The sequence below is a fragment of the Solanum tuberosum genome, unplaced genomic scaffold (assembly GCF_000226075.1).
Source record: "Solanum tuberosum cultivar DM 1-3 516 R44 unplaced genomic scaffold, SolTub_3.0 scf00017, whole genome shotgun sequence".
Lineage (NCBI taxonomy): Eukaryota > Viridiplantae > Streptophyta > Magnoliopsida > Solanales > Solanaceae > Solanum > Solanum tuberosum.
Window position 1 is genome coordinate 1,659,769 of NW_006238943.1, and position 13,332 is coordinate 1,673,100.

The 13,332-nt window shown below is 33.7% G+C and overlaps 1 protein-coding gene across 1 annotated transcript; it reads right to left on the reverse strand.

The window, feature by feature from the left end:
- Positions 1–847: 847 nt before the first annotated feature.
- On the reverse strand, positions 848–8,241 carry LOC102585198 (protein EMBRYONIC FLOWER 1). Its single transcript, XM_006340199.2, has 7 exons — positions 8,015–8,241; positions 6,649–6,842; positions 5,506–5,918; positions 5,286–5,396; positions 3,754–5,180; positions 1,776–2,730; positions 848–1,633 (listed from the first exon to the last, which is right to left on the reverse strand). Exons 2-7 carry the CDS (start codon positions 6,816–6,818, stop codon positions 1,152–1,154), a joined length of 3,558 nt encoding a protein of 1,185 aa, XP_006340261.1. The 5' UTR covers positions 6,819–6,842; positions 8,015–8,241; the 3' UTR covers positions 848–1,151.
- Positions 8,242–13,332: the final 5,091 nt, after the last annotated feature.

The window sequence follows — 13,332 nt, forward strand, 5'->3', positions numbered from 1 at the left end:
ATAGTTTATACTAATCAAATAGTTTAATGAATTAAAATAATTTGAATTACAAATCTCAACGGATCTTTTTAATATTATGCTAGATTCGTGCATCCCTAAGAAAAAAAGGCTACTTTTTCATTTCAATTTACTATGAAGAAGTTTGCTGAGCACGGAATTTAAGAAAAGAAAGAATTGAAACTTATGACCATAAGTATATTATCAGATTTATGTTGCTGTAAAAGTACTCAATGTCAATAAAGATAAAAATGAAAAACTTAAAATTAAATTATCGTCAAATACGGATTTATGTCATTCTTTCTGAAATAGACTAATAAGGTAATGGACAAAGGGAGTACAAGCTTAGATTCAAAATTGAAGTATAATCAACTATACACCAATTTCAAACTAATTGGAATCGACTAAACAACAACATAACCGGTGTAGCCCCATAAAGTGAGTTCCGAGGAAGGTAGAGATATCTTATCCTAACTTATAGGGAAAGAGACTGTTTCTAATATATTGTCGACTCAAGGAAAATTATCTTAAAGTAGTCCAGAAAAAGAAGTAATAGAAGCACATGAAACAACAGATGATAACTAAAGAACAACACCTAGTAACATAACAGAAACAGTAACAAAACAATACAATAATCGAGGTACAAAGAAAATGGAGAATACCAAAAATCGTCAGGCAAGAAAGTACCGGAATAAACTATGACTACTAATATGAACGGACCGCAAGACTATATAGATGTATACCAGATTGAGGACAAAAGCTGTTTTTATATCTATTGAACATGCTTGAAACAGATAAAAGACAACACATTTCAAGCTTATTCTTTTTTTTACCACAAAAGCACAACAACTAAACACACAAGTTATGGAATAACATTCAAGTTTGTATCCAGACTAGTATAACAACACTATTCAAATTTCTGAACATTTTGATACATTTCTTATTATCATAGATAGTAATTTGCCCTCAAAAGTACTCTAACTGGTATACTAAATGAAATTATCCTGCTGGGAAACCAACCAGCATTAACCGCGTCTCACGAAGCTCTGTAACCATACAAAAAGCTGATATAACCAAGTATAAGTTAGGAGGTATGCTTTCAGCAGAACTAAGTCTCCACAACAACAACAACAGCAATATACGATTCATGGACTTCACAATGCACGGCCTGATGGTGGTAGTCTCCCAGCGCTTTCCTTTACAACTTTCCGCTGCTTTCGCTTATTATTCAAGTCAACATTGCGAGATCTCTCTCTTGATGAGCTCTTGCCGATTCTTGTATCCTTAATGGTCCTAGTGAAGGGGTTCCCTTCTTCTGGTACACTAAATTCAGCAGGGTTTTGATTAAGGCTGCAAACCAAAGTTTCACAGTTGCTTTTGACAGGTACAGCTCTAGCAGCAGTGTGGCCCTCCAAGTTGAAGAACTTTGAAGTATTACGATCCTGCTGTGGAGGCATCTGAGAACTTGATGTGCCTTGGTTTCTCTTTTGCCCGTCCTTGTCAAGACAAGGATCTCGAGTCATGGTCAGCGGGCCACTTGAAGACACAAAACTCTGTAATTTGCTTCCGCCACATTGCGAAGGAGCATAAGATTTTCTTGATTTCTCTTGTCCCCTAGGCTTGAAAGATATTTGATCTGTAAACTCAGCTTATTAGAGTTTGTTTCATTCGCACATGGAATAACAGATAGACCGATTTAAGTACAGGAAGTGAATGAAATATTCTAGAAAGTTGATGCTTACAGAAAAAGGAACAAAAATATTATCTTGAGTGCTAACCTGCATAATAACCACCAGGATGTACCCCAGGGGCCTCCTTCAAGGGATGATGTGATAAATATGAGCCATTGAGAATACTCTGCTTTCCATCTATATGAAACCTCGGGTGATAGCTGCAGGGTGAAAAAGGTTTCTCCAGGAGCTTGTTTGCATCAAGATTGAAAGGAGGAGTTGATGGCATCCTTCGGTCCATAAGGCTGAGTAACTGCATAGCTGGGATTGTCTCATTACAATAAGTATCTAAGGACCCCATACCTTTCACGTTTGAATCAGATTTGTGAAAAAGACCATGATGCTCATTCTGCATTCTCACATCACTACACTTTATGTCACTTATGGTCCTTCCCTTCTGAAGTGAGGCAGGTGCCTGTCCATGGATCATTTTATCATTTGGCTGACCGATGGATTTCTGTGGAATTCCAAGTCTCAATGGCTGCATGTTCTGCACAGTTGGAAACCATACAGGTTTTGCTCCTTCACCAGGTCTGATGTGCACGGAAGCAGAACCTTGCCCTCCACTGGGAAATTTCTGTTGAGTTTGTGGAGAAGTACCAAAGAGTTTGGTTGGTGGTCTTTCCATCCCTAGGTGGTTCCTCTTAACATGAGAGGTTTGGAGAGAACTTCCTCTGCTTGCTCCAACATCAGTCTTCTTATTCACATTAGCTGGACGGAAACTAGGTACACCATGTGACAACGCCACTGCTTCACTCTCATGTATTTCAGTATATGGCCTTGCAAAACCAGCAGTCCTTTCACTCATGCATTTGGTTCTGGTCTCAGTAAGACCTCTCTCGTACTGGTTCTTCGCCATTAACTCCACAATTTCCATTGGTATATCATCTGACAACCCTCGTTCTAAAGTCTTCTCAGAATGTTGATATCTGCGATGCTTAATTGCCTCTGAATGCTCTAGAAATTCATTAAGATTTTCTTTGTTATGCTGGCGAGGCGTTTCCTGCAAAGGGAAATGAAATTTCCATGAATACAAACAGTTACCTTGAAACTTGCATTAGTAAGTTGCATTGACTAACTCTACAACATTCATGAAACATCTCAAAAGAACAAGTGACACAATCACTGATTGAAATCATTTCACCCAAAACACCTATACAGAAGTGTTATATAACAACAACCAAGTAAACTCAGACTTGAATAATAAGCATAACCACACCAGTAAATGCAATGGTAATGTCTCTTAACATCCAGAGTGGTTATTCAGCTAATCACTTCAGTAGCTTCTTTTCAAGAACATAAAAGAAATGAAAGGAAAAATGGGATGTGGCTGTCTTAAGTGAATATAATTTCTTACCTTTTTCACACTGTAGTGATCTATGAAACTCAACTTTTCACATGAAGATGTTCTATCATCGAATAGGCAGTCCTCTAAGATATATCAAAGAAGTTTTCGAAACAGAAAACAGATCTAAGTTATCCTGCTGCCTTTTCCCAAAAATCTGTCAACCTCCCTCAATCCCATTTGTCAGATCAACAAAATCAATCTAAACTGTAAGGTAAAGCTCTTTCTGAAAATTGAGAGGCAAATAATAGTTTTTTTTTTGGGCTAATAAAAGACATTGTCTTTCTACAATATGGATTTCAAGTCTATTCTACATATCAGTGCAAATTTATTAACAATATTTTAGCTTTTCCATCATATAGATCTGAACAAAAGTAGTATAGGTATGTGAAAGGTAAAAATTTCTACAATGTGATTTTGAAGGCAATTTCAAATATCTCTGCAGGTCCTCACATGTAAAGAAAAACTACAATCATGAACTACAAAAGGTTTCAGCTTTACTGTATAGCTCGAGCAACCAAAGAAAAGAAATGTTTCTAAATCAACTCCACTTTATATGCATTTTTAGCCATTTCACATAGATCATTCGACCTCAGAGAAAATAATGGAGGGGGAGGGAGGAAACCAAATGATCGCAAACAAAAGGGAGGCTCAAAGTAAAACATAGAAATAAGCCAGTACCATTATCTCAGAAATTTGAAGATTCCCCTTCTGAAGTAGAATTGGAGAGCTTTGGATATCTTTCCACATAGATGCTGTCTGCGGAACTCCCTGGTTGAGGTCATATATCACTTCTTTCCTTGAAGATTGACCTGCTTCAGGAACGTTCGACTGTCTGACATAAGAATTATCTTTCCTTCGAGGAATATCACCATTCGATCCCTTCTGGAGAATGAATGGCCAGCTTGTCATATTTTTGCTTTGGGTAATATCATTCCCCGCATGTATGTCGGGATCTCTGAAGCTGTTCAAAGACAGGTCTAGCCCTACTTTAGCAGATAATTCACGTGCTGGCTGAAAGGTCATCATTTCGATACCACTGGTCACTGGTATGAGATGATTCCTCCTGGTTGAACTTTCCCCCGGGAAATTATTGTTAGGATGCATAAGAGTTGAGGGAACACGTCCAACTTCAGGAAACTTACTACTTTTCCAACACAAGCCAGAACCTCTACCTGTTCCTACCAATGACTGATAACTACTTAAATGAGGTTCAAATTTCCCACCCATGGAAGAATGTTGCACTGGATGAACGAGGCTATTAACAGCACTATATCCCTTTAAACCTCCATTTTCCATGGTTATATCCTGCCAGCGCATTTCAGGGGAATATCCATCGACAGGTCGAAACTGCTTATTTTTCTTTTTATTTATTCCATTTCTATGCTTGATTCGCAGATTTTTGTTACCATTCGGTATACCTTCTTCACCAGATTCCTTCTCATCTGAACGTGAATCAGCAGTTTCAACTGCTATGGAACTCCTCTCAACTCCTCCATTAGATGACCTGACCCTTTTACCAATGTTGCATTGTATTCCCATACCCGACAGATTGCTGTCAACTTCTTGAGGAATCTTCCTCTTCTTCTGAAAGTATCTCTTATCCTTTGGCATACCAACTGGTTCTAGTTCAGGAGGCACCACAGTCTTGGTACTCAATGAATTACGATCTGCTTTGGCAGGATTACTCTCCAAATTGACTTTTCCACCCAATATATCAGTCAACAGACGCACCTTTCGAGTTTTCCGGCGTGGTACATCATTTGGAACATCATTGTGTGAATCAAACTGTCTATTTTTAGCCATGAGTGGGTCGCTTCCTGGAGATATTCCATTCTGGTCTCTCAATTCAATGGAAGGTAACCTACTCAGTTTTGTTTTACTGGTTTCAAGAGCATTATCAGTAGTATCTGGTATATCAGATTGCTTAAAAGCTGTTGAGACTGTCCTCTGATCGTCATTTGGAGAACCCATTGCTGTCTCTGCACCAATATCAGGACTTACATCATCAGCACTTATGTAGAGATTTCCATGGGGAACAATTTTACCCTCTGACAGAGTTGATTCAGAGCTTGCAACTCGTATGACGTTGTTTGACAGATTAGCAGCTGTTTAAAACCAAAAGAGTTCTGGTTAATTTAAAGCAAAAAAAAAAAGCGTGTAAATTGAAGATCATAGGATATTGACAGTCACAAAAACTGCAATTGAATTACCAGGGCTCTTTCTATCTATTTCTTTGCTTGAGCAATGTTTAGCTATTGCTACCTCAATAGTTGGATATCTGATCTCCTCATTTCTAACATTTCCTGAACCAGTTCTGTTACCTGAAAAGTAATGTGGATTATAAACACATAGGCAGAATTTATTATCATTCTAAACTAATAGAAATACCCAAAATAAGTAACATAGAACATGAATTATAGAAGAAAATACCAGCTGAGACAGCTTTGTCTTCAACCATAGTGCACCTTCCTTTGTAAGGTTTACATAAGAAGTCATAGCCACTGGTATTGGCAGCATCAACGATAATAGCTTTCTTTTTGTCAACCTTTCGTGAAGTTGAATCATGCTTCATCTCTAACAATGCATTTGTTGTAGCATTTCTAGAAGAAACCATATTTGGAGAGATCAATCTACTTCTGCAGCTTGGAGGAAGAATCTCAATCTCTTCTCCTGAACTTTCTGTGCCAATCTCGCGCATGCAATTTTTGCATCGCCACCACCTAAATTTGGGAACATCCAGAGGAGGAGGAGGAAGTTGCTCCTCAGAAATACTGCGGTCACCGCTTGACGTAAAAGGTGCACAAATTCTCCGGTCTTTTTCTCTTTTCTCAGCAACATATCCACTGTGTCCAGCATAAGAAATGGAGTCAAGAAGATATCAAACCAAAAGAGATCAGAAAAGTCGTACGATAAGCCATGGAGAACATATGATTTGGTTATAAAGACTTGACAACATATGTATACACTGAGAAACATCTCAATTCATTGCTTGGTTTTACTCGATCCTCACAAGGCTTAAGACTGCAACTAATGGTAGAATTTTCGATGGAAACACAAATTTATCTGAAGAAAAACTTCTGAATAAGATTATAAGCACAAAACAAAAGTTTTTCATACATGACAATTAAAGTGACGTGCCACAATTCATCCAACATCGTAAAGCCAGCTATACATCATCACAAAATTTTCCGCACTCTCCTTTGATGCAACATATGAGTAATGCAATTATCAACCACGGATTGTATTGGTGTGGCATTTTTGAACTTTTAAGTCACTTTTCTATGCAAAAGGAAAAAGGAGATCACTTGTAGTAAGAATCCCGAGTATAGAATTCATGTTCTCGTTTATTGAACCAATATCTGCCATCAGATGCCTAGTCTATTTGTCTATCCAATACTACACAGGAGTAACCATAAGGTGACAATCAATAACCAACAATCAAGTGTCAAGACAAAAGAATCAGCTTCTAAACCAAGTGACCGAAGACAACATAAAGGGAAGGAGTATATATATCAGCAAGAGAAACTTAAGTAAGCAACATCCAAAGACAAATTATAGAGATTGGAGGCTCACCGTATAGAGAAATAATGTTGACATTTTCCTTCCTCTTTCTTCGGCATAGGAATATCAAGGTCTATAGATATTGATTCAATTTGTATGAACGATCCCAAGGCTTTAGGCACAGGAGTATTAGTATCACTTTTGTGATTATTTTCTTCCACTGCTTTGTTACTTTTCTCCATGTAAAAAGGAGAATAACTAAAAACCTACACAAGCAAAATTCAGTTCATAAACTCAAAGAAAAAGGATCATTGCAAACAGCTATCAGGTAGACAAAATATGTCCTTTAAGTGTTTCTGTACACTAAAAAAATTGGAACTTTATCATCAAACCATGCTTAAGGTAAGGCTCAAGTCAGGCACCAGAACATGATTATACCAAATGAGTTTAACATACATACATTCCCTGACAATGTTATATACCACCATGCCATCTTATAACTACAGGTAACCGTTCATAAAAAGTGGGACATATTAGTAATCTGAAAAGATAAGCAAAGGTACCTACTACAGCAGGTTAAAATTCAGAGTAAAATTCTTTAAATTATCAGTGTATACAACAACAACATACCCCACTATAATCCCACAAGTGGGATCTGGGGAGGGCAGGGTATATGTAGACCTTTCCGCTACCCCTGGAGGCAGAGACACTGTTTCCAAAAGACCCTAAGCTCAAAATTCTCCAAACCCTAGCCTCAAAAACAGCAACAATTTAATCATTTCACATCAAAATGCATTTCAATAACAGACATATATACCTAAGCTAAATTAAAAAAAATACACCAACATTAATCATATAATAAAGTTAAAATCATTTATATCCACCTCTATAGTTTTATAAAAATGCTCAACTCACAACCAACAAATAAACTAAACCCAAAAGCTATAAAGACAAAACCTTTATCAATAATTCCACAATTCACATAAAATACGCAAATTAGGGTTTTGTCAAAATGCACACCTCATACCCAATTCAATAAACTTGATCCAAAATCAATAAAGATCAAATCTTTATCAATAAATCAACAAATCATATAACATAAACACATACAAATCTAACAAATCAATCACACATAAACAAAATTAGGGTTTCAGCGTCGATACCTAAGTAAAGCATAAACAACAAAATAAATCCAACCCCACAGCTTTATTCACACCAAAATCAATAATTAACCAAAAAAAAAACCCAACAAGAACACAAAAATGAAAAAAAAAAAAACAAAAAACTGAATCTTGAAAAATGTACATCTGAACAAAATGATAATCAAGAATCAGCTAAAAAGTACAAAAAAACAATCAAAACTCAAAACCCCTATAACAAATCACCTCAAAAACAAAACCCAACTTCTAAAATCTCAAGATTTGAAGAAAAATCATACCTTTTTGCCCAAATCGATAAGAAAAACCCAGTTTTTCAACTTTCACGGATGATGAAAAAAATGCTATCTTTGCAAAGAAGAAACTGAAATGAGTCCAGATTTGCAAGAATCTTGAAGTGATTTTGATTATAAAGTGATGAATTCGAGCTGTGAAAATGAAACCGAAACCCTTAGGTTTGTAAGATGAAAATAAACATTTTTTCTAGAGAGATAAAATTTATTTATAGTGAGAGGAAAGTGAAGAAGAGTAAGTGAGAGAGAGAGAGTAAGGGCTTTATATTTCTTTCTTTAAATTAAATAAAACCAATTTATTTCTTGTTGTAATAAATACACACACATTGCGTGTATCTAACTCTTTTTTTAATTTTTTTGTATGTATAAAAAAATCGATAAAAAAAACCCTAGTCAAGCGAATACTATACACGCACTTGAAGTGAGTGTGGGATTGTTTGTTGATGTCCTTGTCGGAAGACAGGTGGCAAGCACTTATGTGTGATTTGAGTGGTTCGTGATGACGCGATTATGTTCGGCGCGTCGATGACGGGAATATCGAGGAAAGAAAGAAACCCTAAATATTATTGTGGGGATAACCCTAAGTTTTTTTTAATTTTTATTTATTTCGAAAGATGATATAATAAAAATAATAATAATAATGTATTGAATAGGAAAGGGAACAACTTGTTATAAACGTAAGGCACAAAATAGAACATGTAAGAAGTGGGACCCTCATATAAAAAAAGATGATTATTTAAGTTTTTGGAAGTATATATTATTTTTATCATATAGAGTAGTATATATATTTTGGTGAATCATCTGTTTATTTTGTTTAACATAATGGCAATTTTGTATGAAAGAGCTTAGAGATCGAGTTAGCGGAGAAACGGAGTTTAATTCATCGCGATAGAAGTTCACCTAAGTCTAAAAAATGAATTGTCATATCAAAGAATAGATAAGTAAATCAAAGTTAAATTTGATGGATTAATTCAATTTTTCAAGTTTTGGAATTGTATCTATTAAGTTTGTTTGTATTGAGGACTTATGTTGAATCAATATAACTATACATTTCTTTCTTGTTATACGATTTTTATGAGACTATGTTTGGCAAATGAGTCGACTATTTGAGACGTTATATTATTGTCTTGGGTGATGGCTCATTCATATTCATTACAACAATGTTGATTGCCTCATGAATAGGTATATATTTTTTCTTTTAGATATTTTGTAATTTGTGGTCTAGTTGGACAATCTTACTTCAAATACAGGGGTTGCTAAAAAAGCAGAGTTCGAGAAACAGAGTTGATTGTGTGAAAAATCTTCAAGTAGTTATGCATAAACATTCTAAATTGCTAAACAGAGCACCCACTCTGCAATCCGCATAAATTAGGTATACACATGCATTCCACCACCCTGTTTTAGTGAAAGATCACACTATTTAATTTGTCCCCTGCATTGCTAAACAGAGCACCTACTCTGCCGCTACCCTGTTTTAGTAAAGAAGCGCACTATTTAATTTATCCCTGCATTGCTAAACAGAGCACCTACTCTGCCGCCGCCCTGTTTTAGTAAAGAAGCGCACTATTTAATTTGTCCTGCATTGCTAAACAGAGCACCTACTCTGCGACTACTCTATTTTAGTGGAGGGACACACTTATTTACATTCATTAATGATTTGATAAGGACTTCACTATCGATTGATGGATATCAAATGGTTATTCATCATGTACCTTTATCCTTGGAGGCTAAAGTAGATCATACCACTTTACTTATATGTTTTATCGCATGAATTTTTTTGTCTCCAACTAACGCAATTTAAATAAAATTTACATATTCAAATAAAACGTATTTGTATATGTGTAATATTTACGCTTCATGTAGATTTGGACGAACTCATATATATAATCAATGGATATTAAACTTTTTGTTAACGTACTGTATAAAATAAGTTTGTAAATATTTTGTGCATGCATCGATCGATTGTTGTCACGTTAACTTAGTATTTTCCTTTCGAAGAAATTATAGAAATATTAGTGGTAAATAAAAACATGAAGTGTCAATATATATATAGGAACGATAATCTTTTGAACATTAACAAAAAAAATCAAGACCAGTTGCAATAAAAATTTCCACTCACGATATTCCGTCTCCGTATTAGAGTTCAATGTTTGGTTTCTTCGCGTCACGAAGTTCCACGATGGGGTAAAACGTTCCCAATAAAGACAATTCTAGAGTTCGATTAAGTCTGGATTAATCTTTGCGTCATGAAGTTCCACATTGAAGTAAAATGCTCCCAACAAAGACAAATCTAGAGTTCGATTAAGTCTGATTTTTTTGTGTCACGAAATTCCACATTAGAATAAAGCACCAACAAAGACACTTCACGTCACGAAGTTCCACTTTGAAGTAAAATGCTCCCAACAAAGACAATTCTAATCTGTATCCAAAAAGATTTGAACTCGAAATGTTTATTAAGGATAAAAAAGGATCCGTTATAATACATCATACTTTCATTTCTTGTTTTTGGCTCTTGTTCACGGAACCTTAATTATTACTATATATTAATTTAATATCGTTCATAAACATAAAATTCTGAATATGCTTATGTCTGAATATTATTTTGTGTGCATGTAAGTGTAGTGTACGTGTACGTTAGGTTTTGGAACATATAATTTTCCGTTTATTTCGTAGAAAAACTGCGTTATTATTTAATTTCCTATATGAAATTAATATAAATCATTTATTACAAATTGTTTCTAAAATAGATAATAAATAAAGTGAATAATATACATTTTATTCACGAATAAGAATCAGATTCTATATAAAGTAATTATTTTAAAGCTTTATCTACATATATATGCTCTTAGTCTTTGACCTAGTTTTTAATTATATGAAGTGACATATTATATATTACCAACATTATTGCAAGACGATTACTTTTTTCTCCATATATTAAGAAAAGACGATTTTGTTTTTCTATATTTTACTTTTAGTATTAATTATTTATTTCTCAAATCATTTTATTTCAAAACCTAATATTAAACATTAATTAATTGGGGTCATCCTGCACTTGGAAGAAGAAGTAGAAAAAAAATATATATAGTGATAACTTGATTCTTCATCGGCGTGGTAAATAAGAATTTTTTTTTGTAATTCTTCGTTTTCTACAAAAAGCTTTACAAACAAATTAAAAATAGGAGTAAATTTGTGATATGCTCACTAAAAAAACACTCTTTGTATTTATGAGCGAACGACGCGAATCAAATATATAATGTTTACGAATTATGAGCGAACGACAGGAATCGAACCCGCGCATGGTGATTCACAATGTATTGCCTTAAACCACTAGATTGTATCCGCCCTCGCCTACTTACATTCCATTTTTACACTATTTAAATTCAAAAATAAAAGATTGTTATCAAATAGTTATATCAATTATTATTTTCTTAAATAAACTCATCAAGTGCAAATATAACAAGTATAAAGTGAACGGAAGGAGTATTACAAGACCCCTAAAAAAGGTCCCAATCACTAATGATGTATAGGAGTACTATTCTTTTACTCTGGACAAAAAAAACCAATGATGTATGAAAAACAAGACTACTATTCTTTTAATTAATTAAGGAGCTACGATATGTTGATCGAAACATCACATTTGAAATACAAATTCAGATTTAATCAAATCTTAACCTAGAATGTAACGCGACATCGGGTGGGACCAAAGAACAAAATTTTATCAGGATCGTAACGTAACTATACTCCATCTGATTCAATTGTTATTTCAATATCAATAGAACTTTTTAGAACAAAGCTTTTCTCACCAATCAATATAATTGCTAACATTCAATATTTTATCTAAAAAAAGAAGAAAAAAAAAAGTTACTCGGACACGGAGTTCAAGAAAAATGAACATCTTGAGGTCTAAAATAAGCTAAAGAAATTCTTGTCATGACTTTAAATTAATCATCCAATAGTTTAAAGTGATGACATAGTGTTATTATAGTACGGACTATATTACTAATTTTTTATAAAAGATATATCGTGTGTTGTTATTTTGAAATTAACTAAAAAGAAAAAATAATCAGTAGATAAAGTAAAACATAGTGATGAGAACAAAACTATCAAAATCTTTATTCAAAAAATAATAAATTAAAGATCTTAAATGAGAATCCAAATAAGCTTATTTTTCTTCTTGACATAATTAATTAATTACCATTTTCTTTTACATCTCTTAGTTATAATATAAAATAATCATGAATTAGGTCAAATTAATTATGATCAATCGTACACCATAGAAAATAGGTAGATCAACATGCAAAAATTATATTGCACGTGATCATAAACTAAATTTGGAAACTATATAATAGGTAACTAAAAAAATCATGCAATATATATTTTTCAAGTTAATTTCAACAATATAAAATTATACCATCTTTGAATATTTCTTTTCTAACTAACGTACAATTTCAACTTTCCACTACTAACCAAACGTATTTACCATTTTTATTATGCATGAGAATTTGGTGGAACCCATCGTCGATCGACACCGCGCCTTAAGTAAGCCGTGTACATTTTAAATATATGTATAGGGTCCTCATTGTATCATTTTGACGGGAAATAAAAAGTCGTACCTAACTTTATATGTTTGTCGATGAGTTCACATGAGAATTTTAGTGGTTCATATTAATGTAATGGATGTTTTTTTTTTACGTTTTTTATTTTCTTTAATCTCAACAACGTCAATAATATAGAGAATTACCTACTTTCGAGTCAATCTCACACCGTAACAAAAAGCCAATTTTTAGCGTCAATAAATATACATTAATAAAGAGTATTAAAGTTGTTACCGACATCAGTTAATTAGTTCTAATGTTGCTATAGGCTTTAAGCACATTTACAAAGAGCGTTAATTGTCACTAAAAATATATTTTTAACGAAAATAAATCTATTGCCACTAAAAAAATATTTTTAACGGAAATTAAGCTATTGCGTTAATTATTGCCACTAGAGTTGGTGTAGTGTCATCTAATTCATGAAAGCTGGAAACAAAATTAAGAAAGAAATTTTTAATTCTAAATGTATATTTTATCGGTGAAACTTGTAATATAGTAATCTATTTGATTTATTACAAAACTGATTTATTAATATTAATAATGATCAGATTGTTCGAACATTTTCTGCTAAAGTAGCTGCTATTATTTTCTATTTAGCTTTAGAGGCCACCAAAAAAAGCCTAATTTTTCAATTATAAAAGTGAGAGATACATGCTGCTACGTGGATTTTATTAAAAACTAAAATAAAATTATTTCTTATCCATTAAAATT